General features: G+C 42.4%; 1 protein-coding gene across 1 annotated transcript in view; it reads left to right on the top strand.

The window, feature by feature from the left end:
- XDH (xanthine dehydrogenase) overlaps window positions 1-17,637 on the top strand; it is a 55,845-nt gene that overhangs the window by 22,649 nt on the left and 15,559 nt on the right. The window contains exons 15-26 of the mRNA XM_075413125.1: window positions 2,567-2,751; window positions 3,281-3,455; window positions 3,888-3,977; window positions 4,625-4,794; window positions 7,257-7,380; window positions 7,795-7,914; window positions 9,471-9,567; window positions 12,417-12,541; window positions 13,283-13,416; window positions 14,888-14,975; window positions 15,611-15,697; window positions 17,118-17,309. Coding sequence (XP_075269240.1) covers window positions 2,567-2,751; window positions 3,281-3,455; window positions 3,888-3,977; window positions 4,625-4,794; window positions 7,257-7,380; window positions 7,795-7,914; window positions 9,471-9,567; window positions 12,417-12,541; window positions 13,283-13,416; window positions 14,888-14,975; window positions 15,611-15,697; window positions 17,118-17,309 — 1,587 coding nt within the window. The remainder of the gene's footprint in view (window positions 1-2,566; window positions 2,752-3,280; window positions 3,456-3,887; window positions 3,978-4,624; window positions 4,795-7,256; window positions 7,381-7,794; window positions 7,915-9,470; window positions 9,568-12,416; window positions 12,542-13,282; window positions 13,417-14,887; window positions 14,976-15,610; window positions 15,698-17,117; window positions 17,310-17,637) is intronic.

Raw genomic sequence — 17,637 nt, forward strand, 5'->3', positions numbered from 1 at the left:
GTCTGAAGGTGCTGGCATGTGGCAGGCAGAGTCTTCTGGAACTGTGATTTCCTCACAGCTGGAAGCAGGGCTGTGTCAGCACATAGCTAGATTGAATTTTTTGGTTTATGTTGATTTAAAACTGATGTTGCCTCTTGCATTGAGGTGATTTGTCACACCAAGGGTAAGACTGGCCAAACAATAGAAAGAATTAGACTAAAGATGTTTAGCCATTTACACGATTCAGTGTTGCTGTAGGGGGACTAAGCTCAGGGTAGTCTTTATCACAAAGAGGCTCTTAAGGGAGAGGAGGTAGCACCTTTTTCTTCTGCTAGTTTTGTGTCAGATATTTAGGAAATTCAGGCAATAAAAATTTTTGAGTCTATACTTGTGAGGGGATTGCAGCTGAGCAAAGACACTAAGTAGAAAAGGAAACAGTTCACTGGATTAAAGGTGAAATATAAACAGACTCCAGAAAAGAGAACTGCTTAGCTTTTTTTATATAACAAGACATACCTAGAACAGGACATATCCTTTATTTAACAACCCTTTTTCTGTTCTTGACTATAAAAACATTTCTTATGTTCCAGATAATGTTCACAAACGTTATGCACCACTTGTTTTATTACTCACTTATTGACAACCAGTTTTTCATGTCCTTTCCCTTGTGTACATCTTTATCACATTTGTCATTGTTACTTAATTTTTATGATAATAGTATTCCATATCACATAGACATTTACTGGTTTTCAAATAGAAAATGCCTGACAACACAATGCCTATATATTTCTGTCTTTGGAAAACACTCTTAACCTACTGTTAGCTCAGTATTGCCATCATAGACTCATAGTATCACAATTTTTACTCTGCTGAAGAGACAGAAAGTGGTCATGAATTCTTACTTCATCCTTTGAATTAGTATCTTGCAGCTTTCATCCATTATTGATCTCTGTATTCTATGGTGGTGGACTGAAAAAACTGACATGGAAACAATGTTTTTTGCAATTGTGAATATTGCCTACATATGTTTTAGAGCCTGTGGATTTCTTAATGTGCTCCTACGTGATGTTGCGTCTTGTCCAGAAGGGGAGAGGGGAGACTAATCTAGGTCCCTAATATGCAGCCCTAAAGAGTAAGGATTGCTTGGTTTTCCTGTGAGAGTGACTAACACCTAGGAGCTTTCACTCTGACAGTTTAGAGGGGACATGCTCTGCTGTTTTACCAAGAGGTATGGCAGACACAGGCAGCTGATGTGATGGTTGCCTTACCTACACAGAAGTGAGGAAAAATAGCAAGTGCCTTTTCTCCCACAGGACTCTGTACCAAGAAAATTCAGGTGTCTTGTGAGCAGTGAAGGCAAATATTGCCCTCTTGTTGCAATTATGCTATTGGAAATCTTCTCTGAAGTGTGCAGTAAGAGGCTGCTTTTTCTTTTCTTTGAAAGATAATTAGTTTAACAAGCAAAGTGGCAGAATGTCTTCATTGGGAGGATGCTATTGATGCTCCTCTGCTATTATCTGCTGGCTGCCCACTAATTACTCGAATTCAGCAAACGTAATGCACCCTTCAGTTCTATCTCTAGTTACAAATTCTCAATGCACAGAAGGGATTTCTTGTGAAACTGTTCTCATTGCCAACAATAGAGGAATTGTTCTTTATAATAAAGAAAGAATTGCTGTCCGCTTCTGATTAGAAATAATTAATGGAACAGACTGCTGTGCAGAGTCACTTGGCTAAGCTATTAGAGAAGAAACTTGGCAGAAAACTCTCCAGAACGGCCATGCAAAGACATGGGATCTGATTTCTCTCTGAGTCTGCAGGATGCCTGAACAGCTATTTGTCATAATCTGCAGGACAGGCAAGGGGAAAAACTGACTGTACTGTGACACCAGGGTGACAGCAGCACTTGGTGTATACTGGTAGAGTGTTAACCTCATATTTACTGCCACTCTTCATAGGAGAGCTGCTGAGTTTTGTGACTTATAGTTGCTGGTGCATTTAAATGAATTTCCTCATGCTCTGAAGACCAGCAGAGGATTCAGGGTAGTTACTAAGAATTGTATTTGCAATAACAGATTGAAATAGTCTTATATTAATTAGTCTGGTCTGTTCTAGAACTGAGACATTTGTGATTATTGATTTCAGCTGATGCAGAGTTCAAAGACTTCCAAAGGGAAGGGGTTTAGCATATGAGTTTTACTGATTAGGCTTCCAATGTAGCAGCCTGGGAGAAAGAAAAAGTTGCTGAGGAACTGTAAGTTTGTGCAAAAAATCTGTCCTGGTTCTTCCTCTAAAGATATAGACAAATGTGACACATATGAGCAGATCTCTGTCAAAGCTCATTTCCCACACAGTCCTAGGTTGGCTAATAACCACTGATCTAATACTTTAGAATTAATTATTCAATCATGTGAAAATACACAGTGCTGGCTGAACAAACATGTCCTGCATGGCCCTGCAAAATGAATCAACCAGATACAGTTCCCTGGAATAGCTCATCCATTAGAGACAGATTAACAGCTTGTCCATATTTATACTCTAAAGCATGCCAAGGTAGAGGATAAAGAAATATTTTCCTGTCTTCTAGGGTGAATACTTCTCAGCTTTCAAGCAGGCTTCCCGTCGGGAGGATGACATTGCTATTGTGACCTGTGGGATGAGAGTCCTGTTCCAAGATGGCACTAGCCGAGTGGAGGAGATAAAACTAAGCTATGGAGGAATGGCTCCTACAACTGTCCTGGCACTAAAAACTTGCCAGGAGCTCACTGGCAGGTAGGAATTCTTCTGTGATAGAAAACCTGTCTAATGGAATGCTCTGGATTTTTACAAGAGCAGTTTGAATACCCTAAACCCTCTCTGATAGTACACAGAAGGAGGAAGGGGAAGAACTGTAGCTAGACTTCTGCAGCAGTCTGTGTTTTGTGTGGTGCCTTGCTTCCCAGTACTCCTTAACCTCAAAGATCCATGTCAGTCTTTCATTCAGAGACCCATTTCCTTGCTAAATTCACTCCTCTGTTGGAAGTGGGCAGAAGCTAGATATGGGCATGACCTACAAAACTGATTTTCTTTCAAAATGGGCTGAGAAATCCGTGCTTTTATCATTTAGTAGCTTTGTCACATCTTTAGAAAAGATGACATGAGCCCAAGATGAGAGCAAAGCTGACACCTATACTATAAACAGAGATAGAACAGGTGGCTGTTGCTTGAGAACTTGTGGGGCTGCCATGTCAGAAGAGTTAGTCTGCCCTGGTGATATTTAGGGCTCAGCAAGGATCTCTGTGTCACCTTTGTTTCCTTGCAGAGACTGGAATGAGAAGCTGCTGCAGGATGCTTGCCGCTTACTGGCGGGTGAGATGGATCTCTCTCCTTCTGCGCCTGGTGGGATGGTGGACTTCCGACGCACGCTCACACTCAGCTTCTTTTTCAAGTTTTACCTGACGGTCCTTAGGAAACTAAGCAAGAACCACAATGGAAACGTGAGGGCTGCTGGGGAAGGGGGATCTGTATGTGCTGTCTTGATGGGGAAGGCAGGGGGAGGGTTCAGATTCAAGCAGACTTGTATCTGATAGCAAACTCCATATTGCAATAGCTGCCAGAGCTACTTCTGCCCTGCATGGCAGTGATTAGCGTACCTTCCCGCTTGCTTCCTCGTGGCATCCCCACCTTGCTGTGGAAGGATGCTGATCTGTGGGTTCATAGGAGGAATCCTGGAGTTCTCCCCTTCTGTGCATTACACCTGCTCTTCTGGGTCTGTGCTTATTCTTTGCATAGAGCCTGAGCCCTGTTTGCCTTCACCCAGTAAGGGTGGATTATCTTCACTGGAGAATGGAGAATATCCTGGGCTACTGGGGAATGTGAGAAAGTGAACTAGCAGGGAAGATGATTGTTCTTTAATATGTCTTTGGCAGAACAATCTGTGTGAGCCCATCCCCTCAAACTACCTCAGTGCTACAGAGCTGTTTCACAAAGATCCCATTGCAAATGCCCAACTCTTCCAAGTAAGTAGCAGTACCTGCATGATGTAGACCCGACCTTTTCTGTAGGTCAACCTGTGCTTCTTATCATGTTGCCTCCCTGAGCAGTATGTGTACCTACGTAATGCCATCCCTGAGGCTTGTATGTGGGTCTCAGTCTCTTCCTTGCTTTAGGATACAACGTTCTTTCCTGTTGCTGCCCAAGACTGCTCCTGATATGTACAGCTTTACAAAAATTGCTGTGGGTAGCACTTTCCTCCTGCATCCACCTCTGTACCTAAAATGAAATTGCCCTCCTGCTTTCCACAGTTACAGCCAGCCTCTCTTTGAATCTCTCAGGCTTCAGATTTAGGATGTATCTCCTTCCTTATTTCTCTTTCTTTAGCTTTGAGAGTAGAAGCTAGCTGTAGAACTTGAACCTTGTATGTGAGCTGTCATGTCAAACTCATCTCTTCCATAGCAGTTTCAAAAAAACGAACCCCTTTCACTTCATTCTCTACAGCCTCCTCTGTGTAGCCGCTCCATCTTGTTTACCTTTCTTTCCCATGGGACTGAGCCCCCATCCCATTCCCCATCTTGCTAGAATGTCTCACCTTGCCTTTTGCTCTCCCATCAATGCTTCTGTCTTCTGCAATGTGAGCAGTAGTAGTCAGACATGTGTTTTGCTCCAGGAAGTGCCCAGGGGGCAGGCAGTTGAAGATATGGTGGGCCGGCCTTTGATGCACGTTTCAGCAGCCAAACAAGCGTGTGGAGAAGCTGTTTACTGTGATGACATACCTCACTATGAGAACGAGCTGTATCTAACACTGGTGACCAGCACCAAAGCCCATGCTAAAATCCTGTAAGTGTTCCTTCTGAGTTTCAGAAGTTGGAAGCATACAGTACCTGGTAGCTTAAAAAACATTGACCTGTTCAGTTGTGGGTCAGGGAAAGGTTTTTACATTAGTGGGAACTCCATCCAGTTCATTGCACATTGGTACATGCAGATGAGCTGTATGTGTTACAGCTGCCTTGCAAGTCTGTGTCATTGGGAGTTGAGGGAATTAACACCAAACTCGGAGCTTTGCTGGAACACAAAGTCCTCAGCTCTTGGCAGCTTTCTTGTATGTCCCATTTCTTATACTCAAGCATGCACAATTAAATAGGAGCAAGGTAGGAGAGCACCACAGTGTCTCAGAAAATGTAATTTTAATCACTGACCAGAACATGCAGCTTGAACATGCCCTTTCCTATCTGCCTAAGTATTTAGGTTGTAACATGCAGTTCCACTGCAGCACTCCTGCCTCCTTCTGGTGTGCAGTCAGCTGTGTGTCTTCTGGTTTTTTGCCTTGCACAGTGCTTGCTTGCACTAGCCACAATTAAGCCCTCTGCATAACAGAGTTAGCTTTAGCTATTAGATGTAGAGCTTTTGTGCTTGGCTGGATAGGTGGATAGCATCTGGAAGTGCAGCCGTCTCTGAAAGCATCTTGTCCGTACAGAGCGTGACTGATGGATAATTTATAGCTACAGTGACTAACCAAGTCTGAAAAGCCTATCCTGGCAGGTAATGCCATCTACATTCTCGTATGAGTTTTAATGCTGTTATATTGTGGGACTGACTGCCCCCCGTAATCCCTAATTGTGCTTACATTGTGGTGGCTCTGCAGGCTCTCAATTGCTTTGATGTGGGATGCTCTGCCTTACGTTGCCTGGTGTCATCTTCAATAGCCTCGCAATGTGCTGGTTGTTCCTTAGGCAATACTTCCTGCCTATTTAGGCTTCCTGCCCAGAGGCTTCCCCCAGTGGTTTGACACGGCACGGGCAGCATGGTAGTCATGAATGCACAGATGTAGTAGTCAGCTTCCAGGTTATGAAAGAAATTGCGGTGTCATCATAGTTAAATCTTAGGTATTGCAACGTCGTCACTGAGTGCTGCAAACACATAAGCATTGTTTCTACTGCTGGTGCTGATGGGGCAATAGAGAAAGCATCAGATCTGTGCCTGTGACCACAATATTGCAGTATTTTCTAGAGGTCGCTGTACACATCTTGCATTTGTGTTGTGCATTCATGTTTCAAGCTGTAAGCCTGTGTTTTTCTGCAGAGGAAGTGGTAGAATATTCCATCAGGTGACAGAGCTATCTCAGCCTATGATTTTGTCAGTCAAAATACTGGCTATGAAAACTTCCACTTCACCCAAGCCAGATCTTGACCAGCAAGTGTGAATTAGAAATCATCTGCCTCTGTGTTTCTAACTAAGGGAAACAGTCAGGGGATTCTTTGTGAGGCATTACTGCAGAAGCACAGGAAAGTGAACTTTCCAAAGAAAAATAGCATTGTTTTCAGTTCCTGCTGTCTAAGAGTTCATGTGGGGAAGTTCATTCATACATTTAATGTCTTTTTAAAAAAGTCTGTAGCTCACTGGGATGCGTAAACAGCTACTTTCAGGCACAGTTTATTTCGGGAATCTAAACAAGCATGCTGAAAAAATTGCAGCAATTTACAGAAGACAATAAATCATTCAGTAAGCAGAAACAAAGTCACAGCTTTTCTATTCGCAACAGTTCCCTTGTAAGCAAGACAACTACAGAGCCAATGTACAAAATACTGCAAAAGGAGCTTGAAAGTCTTTTGTAATACATTTTTTATGAAGTGATCCATACAAAAATTATATTGCAATTTTCTTGTTACTTTGTCCTGCTTGTCAGAGATTCAGACTCTTTTGCTGATTATGAAAGAAAACCTTTCACGAAGCTCTTTGGTTTTTGGAGAGTTATTACTTCTGAATCCTTTTAAATACCCTACAGCTTCCTTGTGATTGATACTCAGCAACTTCTTCCTGATTCACAGCCACATTTTTCTCTAGACGTAGATGATATGTGGCTGCAGTAAGATTTCTTGTTTACAAACAGACAGGAAGGATTCTTGCCTTCACAGAATCGTAGCAGCTAAGAAGACAGTGGAGGCATACCATCCCTAACACCAGTGTCTCTTTGGTAAAGGGTGTTAAGGGGTCTTTAGTACGCGTGGCAATTGTCAAGTTTAGATATGTCTTAGGGAAAAGATGTGCGATACAGTATAGCCCAAAGTAGTAGACTGGTGATCGGACTCACTGTCAGGATTCAGATTATAATATAGATCCCAAATTATTTTAGTCTAATATATTGCCCTTTCTGCCTTGGTCTCACATGATATTCATGTGACAAACTCCTCTTCTGCATAGCCAGATTCAGAGAATTAGGCCTGAAAATGTATTGGTAAATAATAAGCACTCACGGAAATAAAAATGAGAAATAATAATGCTGCCTCTCTTCCTTTCTTTAGTTCCATAGATGCATCCGAAGCCCAGAGTGTTCCTGGGTTTGTGTGTTTTGTCTCCGCCAAGGATGTTCCTGGCAGTAACATCACTGGTATCGCTAATGATGAGACTGTCTTTGCTGAGGATGTGGTATGTTGTTAAAAACAGCCCTTTTCAATCACACTGCTCAGGAGATAAGATTTCTCATACAGTCCAGTGAAGTCCTCTACCATATACAGAGATAAATCCCGATTGCACTGGAGTCGATAGAAATCTTGGTGCCAAATTTGATAAGGCCTGAGTCCCCCAGCCCTGTGCCCCTCTCCTCTGTGTATCTGTACTATTCTTCCTCTGTTCTGCAGGCCACTGGGACAGGCTAACTCACTCGGTTACTGATTGAAGTTGTTTGTGATAGCTTTCCCTTGACTAGTTTTAAATAGATCAATCCAAACAGACAGACAAAAAATTGCACAAAAGGAATAGATGAAGAGAATTATCACGAGCCTTCCAGTTACTGCATGTAGACACACACCAAATGATGGTGGGTCCCAATCTTGCCTGTAGGTCACTTGTGTTGGTCATATCATCGGTGCAGTTCTTGCAGACACACAAGAACATTCCAGAAGAGCAGCTAGAGCTGTGAAGATTAAGTATGAAGAGCTCAAACCTATTGTCACAATACAGGTAAGACGGCTCAGATCTGCTTCTACAGTTAGCTTGGGACACCCTGATGTCTAGTTAACTTCTGTTCTCAGACACATGGTTATTTAGCCATGTGTTTTGTTAGTCTTTGTGGGTGCAGCAGGATATGGATAGAAGGAATAATTTGTATGTTTAAATATAAAGAGGACTCATCTTTGATGTGGTACCGATGGGGAGTATGTTGACTTATTCTGTATTACTTAAAACTAAAACAAATAAACCAAACCGTGGCAGATATATTGTGCTTAGCACAAATTTGTTTAAATTAACAAGGTTACTGTCAGTTACATTCTTACCCAGAGGTGCTTGCTTTCAGTATTCTCTGGTACAACCCTCCTGGCTTGACTGGTATACTTTCACTCTTCATTCTCTGATTTATAAAACTCAATAAGATGGTGTGAAAACATCTCTTCCAGCTCTGTGACTGCACCGATTTTTTGAGATTTCTGCAGGTCATTTGTCTAGTTTCTGAAGCTGATGAAATTAATTTTCAGGCATTCACTCTGCACTATCAACATTTCAACTGACTGTATGGACACAGCCCCTAACTGGCTTTTCTCAAAGCTGAAGAAATTAACATCAACAATTTGTGACAATTTCATGCCTTATTTTTTTAACTAGAAGTATTCTTAACAATATTTTCTTATGTGAAATTATAAAGCAAATGATAATATGTGATACTGTATTCACATCTAGAAATGAGAAAAAAGTGTATGAAGTCATTGTTACTGGAGAGAGATTAGAGCCATGGGATTCTAATGAATTTTTTTTTAATTGTCAATATTTCATATCGTGTGTTTTGTAATCTGAATTGTATTCATGCAAATACAAAGAGTCTGTACACTGGCTAGTACAGACATTGGTACTGTCACCTATGGACAAATGTTTTGATTTGAATGATCTGTGAGTTCACAGACAGCATGTGAGGACTTCATTTTCTGAGGCTTCTAGTTGTTTATTCAACCAGGGAAGATGAGAGTGGATCCAAAAATGTGCTGATTTTTTTGTTGTTTTTATTTTATCACTGTGGGGGTTTTTTTCATTACAGAAAGCTTCAGTTTTGACAAAAGTGAAATGCAGCTGTAAAACTTCCCCAAGAAAGATTATTGTATATCAGCTCAGAAGTGAATAATTTCTACAGAAGTTCCCATCCCATCTGAGAGATGCAGTTTTCTCCTTCCGTCTCTTTTCTTTGTCTTTTTTTTTCCTTTTCCTTTTCCCCCTCTTCTGGGCCATAGACTATAGTTAACGTAAGTTTTAAGTCATAGATCTGGTGGCTACAGACACTGAGTTTCTGGGTCCAGAAGGTAAAATGGGCTACAATGAACAATCTAAGATTGTCCAATTATGGTGTTTATTGTGAAATTGCTGTGTTGACAAAAATGATTTTGTACTGCTTTAAGTCATTTGGCTATTACCATAGTTAGTGTCTGATAAGTTCTTGTGCTTTTTATCTTGGATGTTTCTTCTTCAGTCAGAGGAAGCTTGGTTTTTACTTCGCTTCCACAAAAACCTCATTGTATGATTATGTTTCCTAGGAAGCTATTGAGAAACAATCATTTTTTAAATCTATAAAGAGGATTAAAAAGGGAGACGTGAAGAAAGGATTTGAAGAATCTGATCACATTTTGGAAGGTGAGAATATGCATTAATACTTCTTTTAAAATAGGATAGTTTGTGACAGAAGACATCAAACTATCGGCCTCCTTTTTATGCGTATGATACTGAACTCATGAAAGTAAAGCCTGCTGAGCTAAATTAATTTAATATAAAGTTTCAATTAGCTGTTTATATACAAATAGCTTGTGAAAGATTTGATTTCCGTTTCAAACAGACTTGGATGCTTCCAGCTGTGCCCCTGTAAACACTCTCTTCTGATGTAAGGACACATTTTTCTTGAGCAAATATTCTGCAAAGTCATTTATTTGTTTTTTTCCTGAAATGTACCCATATAACAGCTTTTGCCTGTCCAGACATAGTCTGGTCTGAATCTTGTAGACAGTCAGTTTCTTTTAACCAGATATACGACTAAATTTTATGAAAATGGAATGTACTTGCTTTTGAAAACCTGATCCACCAACACCGGTGGCTGTATGTATCATGAATCATTGATCATGTATCATTGTTTTACATCTTAATCCCGTCATCCAGATCATTGATAGAGTGCTCCCTCAGTAAGTTTGCAGTTGACACCAAACTGGGCGGGAGTGTCGATCTGCTTGAGGGTAGGAAGGCTCTGCAGGGGGATCTGGACAGGCTGGAACAATGGGCCAAGGCCAGTTGTATGAGGTTCAACAAGACCAAAGGCCGGGTCCTGCAATTTGGTCACAACAATCCCATGCAACGCTACAGGCTTGGGGAGGAGCAGCTGGAAAGCTGCCTGACGGAAAAGGACCTTGGAGTGTTGGTCAACAGCCGGCTGAACATGAGCCAGCAGTGTGCACAGTGGCCAAGAAGGCCAATGGCATCCTGGCTTGTGTCAGGAATAGTGTGGCCAGCAGGAGTAGGGAGGTGATTGTGCCCCTGTACTCGGCACTGATGAGGCCGCACCTCAGGTACTGTGTTCATTTTTGGGCCCCTCACTACATGCTGGAGCATGTCCAGAGAAGAGCAACAAGGCTGGTGAGAGGTCTAGAGAACAAGTCTTATGAGGAATGACTGAAGGAACTGGGGCTGTTTAGTCTGAAGAAGAGGGAGCTGAGGGGGGACTTTAATGCTCTCTACAACTACCTGAAAGGAGGTTGTAGTGAGGCAGGTGTTGGTCTCTTCTCCCGGGTAACTAGCGATAGGACAAGAGGTAATGGCCTCAAGTTGCACCAGGGGAGGTTTAGATTAGATATTGGGAAAAATTTCTGTACTGACAGAGTGGTCAGGCATCGGAACAGGCTGCCCAGGAAGGTGGTTGAGTCCCCATCCCTGGAGGTGTTCAAAAAACGTGTAGATGTGGCACTTCAGGATATGGTTTAGTAGGCATGGTGGTGTTGGGTGGATGGTTGGACTCAATGACCTTAGAGGTCTTTTCTAACCTATGATTCTGTGAAGAACTTGGCACTGCCATGTAACACTTTTTCAGCATTGATTGTTGGTCTGTCTTTGAGGATGGGATTTTTTGGTGTGCTTCTTTGTTTCATTCAGTTGGAGTCTGCCAAGCAGCTTGTAGAGACATGGGTAAACAGCAATTATCAACAACTGTTTAAAACCTCTATGAGTTTGGAGGGGAGAGTGCCAGAGCTATGAACTGGAATACTCTTGTCATTGCTTGGTCTGTATGTCATTGATTAATAGCTCCTGAGAGGACGAGTCTCAAACATCAGACCTTTGGAGAACTATGTATTTAATGATAAGAGGGTGTTGTATGAAGGGATTATTCTCGCAGATCACACAGAATCATGTCCCCCTTACCTTCCTGTGGGGGAACGGGGGAGTTATTTAGCTGAAACACCCATTTCCAGTTCTGTCATTTGTTGTATTTTGGTATGCATTGCTGAAACTTTCCTCTGCAGTCAGTAACTGGCACTGGCGCTTCAAAGGTGTCATAAGCTGTTATTAACTGTTTGTTATAGAGTACTGTATTATACAAAATAAAAACACTGTGCCAGGTAAGGCAGAAATTGTTCTGAGGTAGAAGAACAGATGATTTAAAAGGCTCCGGTACTGTCTGAATGCCAGGCCAACCCACTCAAGGAGACAAGAGAAAGGCCCCTGCTATGTACCAGAGCAGGCATCGTCTCACACAGATGTGCGTTTTCTCACTGAAGTACCTAATGAAGGCAGCTATTTTGTTGTTGCCGAATTGAGTAAAAGGGAGAGAGGAACAGAATTTTGAGAACTTCTCTGAAGATTAATTTTCATGGCAGCTGAATAGACCACAGCCATGACTGAGAAAGGAGGTTGATTCTGACATTTCAAATAGTGTGTATCATGACTGGAAATTGTACCCTCAGCACTGCCAGGTAAGATGTCCTGGGAAAGAGCCACATGCAGTGACAAAGAGTTGATTCTCAGTTAGATCTTCTTACGGCATTTTGGGTTTCTATTTTTGTTCCCGTTTCAAAGTCTGTAACCTTGTATTTTATCTGCTCAGCTAGACTATACTTGATTTATTTTTATCCTTCATTTCAGTGGTGTTATCAGGGCAGTCTGAAAGGCACCAAATACTGCATCTTAAGAGGTGCTGGGTCAATGGCACGGTGTACAAGCTTATTTTTGAAATGCCAGCCAGTTGTGTTTTGGACTGAAGATTTCTAGAAAGTGGAGGGGGGTCTGTGTCTGGGTTGGGTTTGTTTTTTTTGTCTTTTGGGTATTTTTAAACATTGAACCAGAAGTGTCAATTTTAGAGCTAGGCATATCCAGTGCTGGGCAGTGCAAAGGGCTGTCATTTAACACATGTCAAAAGGGCAGTGGCTTGCAGGCAGCACATGATGAGAGACACCTTATAACTCCAGGGACACTCTATATTTGGGCCATTTATTTCGATTTTCTAGGAGAGATGTACCTTGGCGGACAGGAGCATTTCTATCTGGAAACTCACTCTACTGTGGCTGTGCCAAAGGGGGAAGATGGTGAGATGGAACTCTTTGTGTCGACCCAAAACCTAATGAAGACACAGGTACTATCGCATTGACCTGCTACCCAGAAGGCATTTGTTTTCTGTTTCAGACTAGATAAACAGTTGTTTTACAGTTGGTCCTATCTCATCTTGAATAAAAAAAAAAACACATAGGCTTAGAGTTGAGTATAGGGTCTAAAGTCCCTATCCATCCTACCGGTGTCCTGAATCCACTTCTAGGCGACAGAGTTGTTTCTGTTGGCAGCACGTCTTTGTCAGCAGGGATTACATGATTAACCCTTTCTGGAGAGGGTGCCAGCTGGTCAGTAGGCAAGGCTGTTGAATGACACGTCAGAAACGTGATGCAAACACTGACTATGTGTACCAACTCTGTCATCTTGCAAGATAGCTTACTGGCACTATGGGATGTCTTTGGCCTCTTTTTACTGGCTAACCAAGACTGTCCAAAAGTCTCATAACTGATTAAGGAGAATGGACGGAGTGGTACGGATATCAAACCCTGTGTTAAATGAGACCTATGTCTTGGTAACCTCATCTCATGTCAGTCTCTTCCTGAATCTGGTGTTGTCTGCTGAGGCATTGTATGCCTTCCCACCTCAGGGATGAAATACTGGGCTTATTGGTTCCAGTTGCAACAAACCAATTGCAGGACCAATAGGACTTGCAACATAACAGAGTATTTGCACTGTTGCAATGGTTGCAGAAAGGCAATGTACTGGTGTCTAGTTCTTAACACCAGCTCAGCTCCATACGTGTTCTTGCTGCTCTGTTTTTCTTTAGGAGTTTGTTGCTAATGCATTGGGAGTCCCTTCAAATCGGGTTGTGGTTCGAGTGAAAAGAATGGGAGGAGGATTTGGTGGAAAAGAGACTAGGAATACTATCTTGACAACTGCAGTGGCTGTCGCAGCCTTCAAGTAAGTTTGGGTGTGGGGAACAGGGCTTTTTCCTTCAGACTGTCCCAACCTGTCTCTTACTGGAGCACTTTCAAGACTCTTCATGTCTTGTTACTGTACAGCTCATAGCAAGCCTGGGATTTCCCAAAGGAGTTGCCTAACAGGCTCTTAGCTGGTAGGAGGAATTGAACCTGCTCCGAGGGGCTAAGCTTATGCAGGAATGACAGCTTTTAATAGGAAAGGGGGAAAAACCCCTTTACTGCTGTTCCTTTTCCTCTCTGAAAACTCTCTTATCTCAAATTCTCTGCCTCTCCCTTTCACTTGACCCCAAACCCTTTCAAAATCCAGCACTAGCTATGCTTGTTGTTTTGTATAATAGAGGTATGAAAGTCTCTTCCTTGCTCAAAAATGTACTGCACAAGATTTGCACCACTGTTCCTCTGCTCTTCTGCAAACTCTCTCTTTGGATTTTTTCCCCAGGAAAGGTGGCAGGCCACTGAACAGAAACCCACATTTTTCAAACCCCTAAAAGCTCAGGGAATGAACGTCGACTGTTTGTGAAGCATAGATTAGAAACGTGCTTCTGGTTTCTGGAGTTTTGATATGGGCTAACCTTTAACTGTGCAAGTTTCTGTGGCTGTGAGTGAACATGGCCTCTGAGGTTACATTTGTGCACTGCGTGTAACACTGCGCTTCCCAATACTGCGCTCGTAGGTCAGGATGCAACCTGCTGGCAGTGCTAGATGGATCTGGCAAAACAGCAGTAATTTGATAAAATACCTTTGGAAGAGAACAGCCAAAATGTAGCTTCTGTACTTAGAACCGGAAAAATAAAGCTGATTTAAGCCAAACCATCTGCTGTCTCTAATTAATCAGTAATACATGTGCATTTTTTTCTTTCCTCTATCTCTACCAGTCTAACCACTGTTTTATATCCCAGAGGTTGTGAAGTAACTTCTATGTCATTCCCTAGATATTTTTACAACCTGAAGAGAGGCACTGGGAAGGCAGAAGTGCTAGAAAATGAAAAGCAACTCCTTCTCTCCTCCTTGTTTTCCTCCTTGGATAATAAATAAGCAAACAAAAACCAAAGTCAAAATCAGGGCTAGTTAGAAATTATTATATAATTATCCTTATTATATAATTCATATGGCATTCTCTCTTGCAAAGCCAAAAGTCTGCCTTGAGAAGTAGTCTGGAAAACAGTGTTTGCTCAGTTCTTAACATCTGTCTCTGTACGGAACTATCCTTCTTTTTAATATAAGAGTGTCTGCACGAGTTTTCACGAACATGTCCCAGCTTCCAAGATATTTATTTTTTTTACTCAATCTTGCCTTTTTCTTAAGAGGAAGATATCTAAAGCAAGCAGTTTACCCCTAACTCCCCATTGCCACTCTGGAAAGACAGTGCTCACCAAAAAGAGGAGAGTTTTGCTCTGTAGGAACTGTATTGTGCGTTTCAGGCTTTGGCTGATAAATTCATCCCTTAACAGAACTGGCCGCCCAGTAAGGTGCATGCTGGATCGAGATGAGGACATGCTGATCAGTGGTGGGAGACATCCCTTCCTGGGGAGGTTCAAGGTATGCATACATATGAAATGAATGCATGTTGTCTCAGTGTTGTCACTTGAAACATCGGAAAGTAGTAAGATACTACTGTGGACAAATCGCTACTCTAGTTGTTTCACTGCAGATTTCCCGTGCTGAAAATGGATCAGGTCACTGGGTTATAGCATTTTTCCTGTTAAAGTCCTGCAGAAGTTCTTTTGGCCTGGACGGTTCCCTTCTTGTGACCTCATCATAAATATTTCCCTTTTCCTTGCAACCAAGACTTTGCCCTTGTTGGTGTCACATTGCTCTTAGATGCTACCCTGTTGGTTTACAGTATTGTACTACTGTTTGTTTTGTCAGCTTCCTTTCCTCTTCAGTCCTCATTGAACTGCTGCTGCTTTTCAAAGCAGAAACCTTTTAAGGAAGGTGTGGCTGTGACAAGTGACCAGCACTTACTTTAGAAGAGTTCTCTGGAGTGAGATTAATATGTGTACATGGACCCTTTACTGGGCAGCTTTACTGGAAGGTTACTGCCTGTGCTTGTCCTGTGCTGCAGCAGAGGACAGTCAGCCTTTCACCTGTATGAGGTCCATTCAGTTTTTGGAGGGAAGCACGAAACAGAACATTTTGTAGAAAACCAGTTACTGAGGAGACTCTCTTGACAGGTTGGTTTCATGAAGAATGGGAAAATCAAGAGTCTGGAGGTGTCATACTACAGCAATGGGGGCAACTCTGTAGACCTCTCTTACGGTGTAAGTAAAGTTTTCTGGTGGCTAATGAGGCAGAAGACATTTACCTGTGAAACCTTTTGCTCTGACTTCAGTTGTTTACAGCATTGCTTGCACATCCTGCTATCTGACATGACTGAAAACAGACCTTGATGGGATTTTGGAGCTTCTACAACTGTTCTCTGAGCCAGCTGACCTGCTTTGGCATGTGCCACATAATTTACATTGATGCTGTAACAACTTGGATTAGGCAAAAGGGTCAAGAAAGTTTGCTTTGCATTACAGTGGGCTGTGATGGGAAACTTGTACAATGCAAGATGACTGATTGTCCCTCAGATCTGGGGAAAGCTAATTCCTTCTAATAAGAAACATCCAAGCCAATAGGCTGATCAGGGTAGAGTGCCCAAATCAACAAGCTTGTTAAAGACTGGCTAAAGCTGCTGAGTTCACGGGCCCTAAGGACAAGCATGGGCCTGAGTTCTGAGTTTGTCTCCAAGAATTCTTGTGCTGATGAGTAAAAACCTCTCCTTTTCTGGTGTGAGTGACCAACCCAATTGCCTACTGTCAGTCATGTTTATTCTAGCTCCCTTTCTCTAGTCCACTGAGTCTTAGATAATTTTCTGCAAAAATGAATCCATTTCAGTAAGAGAGAACTGCAAGAGCTCTCTATGAAAGCCACATTTGATGTTAGCAATGTGGTTGGCGCTGTACAGAGCAGAATGGCAGGTAAGTGTCTTTGCATAAATTAAGGGCCTGGTTGAGCATACATCTACGTGAAATGAGTTTTTGAGTCTGAATCAAGGGACTGGAAAGTGCTCCATGTTGAAATAAGGTTGGGATGTGCATAATCTTCTCTCTGTGCTGCTGCTTGAAGGAAAATCTGGGAACACAAGCCAGAAGGAAGCTCTGGCTCTTTCCCAGTCGGACAATTAGTGGGCAAAGATCTTTAACCTTGCAGTTTAGATGCAGCTACTGAAAATCTTTATTTTATATAGTTGCCCTTACTGCTATAGCCCAGCTGCAGAGTCACTTGATAATCAGAAATACTTCTTTTCCAGTAATGGCTTATTCAGTATAATTAAAAGAAGGTTCTGGTTCTTCCAGGTGGGTAATGGCATTTAGTAGCAGTTTGGCTCAGCATGAGCCCAGGGCCAACGAAGGACTTTGAAGCTCAATCTGTCCCAGGGTCGTAAGTCTCATCAGAGAAGTGTGCTTATTGTCCTGTCCTTCAGGAGGATACTGCTTGACACTCCATTGCAAATGGGAGAGAGTACTGGCTGCACCTCAGTGCTCATCAGCTGTGTTGACTGCAGACCTGCAGGGTGCAAGGGAAAGTGCTGGTTTGTTGTGAATTAGCTTCAGAGTTTTCCAGCCTGGCTTTGGCAGCTAGCGGGAAGTCTGACGTGCTTCATGTAAAACGTGTCTACCTCCTTTCCTTCACTAGGTTATGGACAGAGCCCTGTTACATTTGGATAACTCCTACAACATTCCCAATGTCAGCAGCGTGGGCACTGTTTGCAAGACGAACTTGTCTTCCAACACAGCCTTCCGTGGCTTTGGAGGGCCTCAAGGAATGATGATTGCTGAGTGCTGGATGAGTGACCTTGCTCGGAAGTGTGGCCTGCCACCTGAGGAGGTACAGATCCACTGACATATTTTAGGGTAGTGCAGACTTTGAACAAGCTCTGAGAACTGAGCACAACCACAGAAGATTATTAAGCATACAAAATTTGCTTCATTTTTGCTAAGCCCTAAGCAGTATCTCAGACTTTCTGTATGGCAGCCACATTATAGCATGGATTATTTTCTGCTTTATCAAGTTCCCTCAGTATCCTCAATTGTGTAACATCTGCTTTAAGGATAAACTTTCAAAAAAAGTCCAAGGGCACTAGGTACCTTAATCTTACTAACTGTGTGCTTTAGTCCCAGTCTCTATTGATAATTCACATCGTAGAATCATAGAA

Source organism: Opisthocomus hoazin, chromosome 2 (genome assembly GCF_030867145.1).
Source record: "Opisthocomus hoazin isolate bOpiHoa1 chromosome 2, bOpiHoa1.hap1, whole genome shotgun sequence".
Classification (NCBI taxonomy): Eukaryota; Metazoa; Chordata; class Aves; order Opisthocomiformes; family Opisthocomidae; genus Opisthocomus; species Opisthocomus hoazin.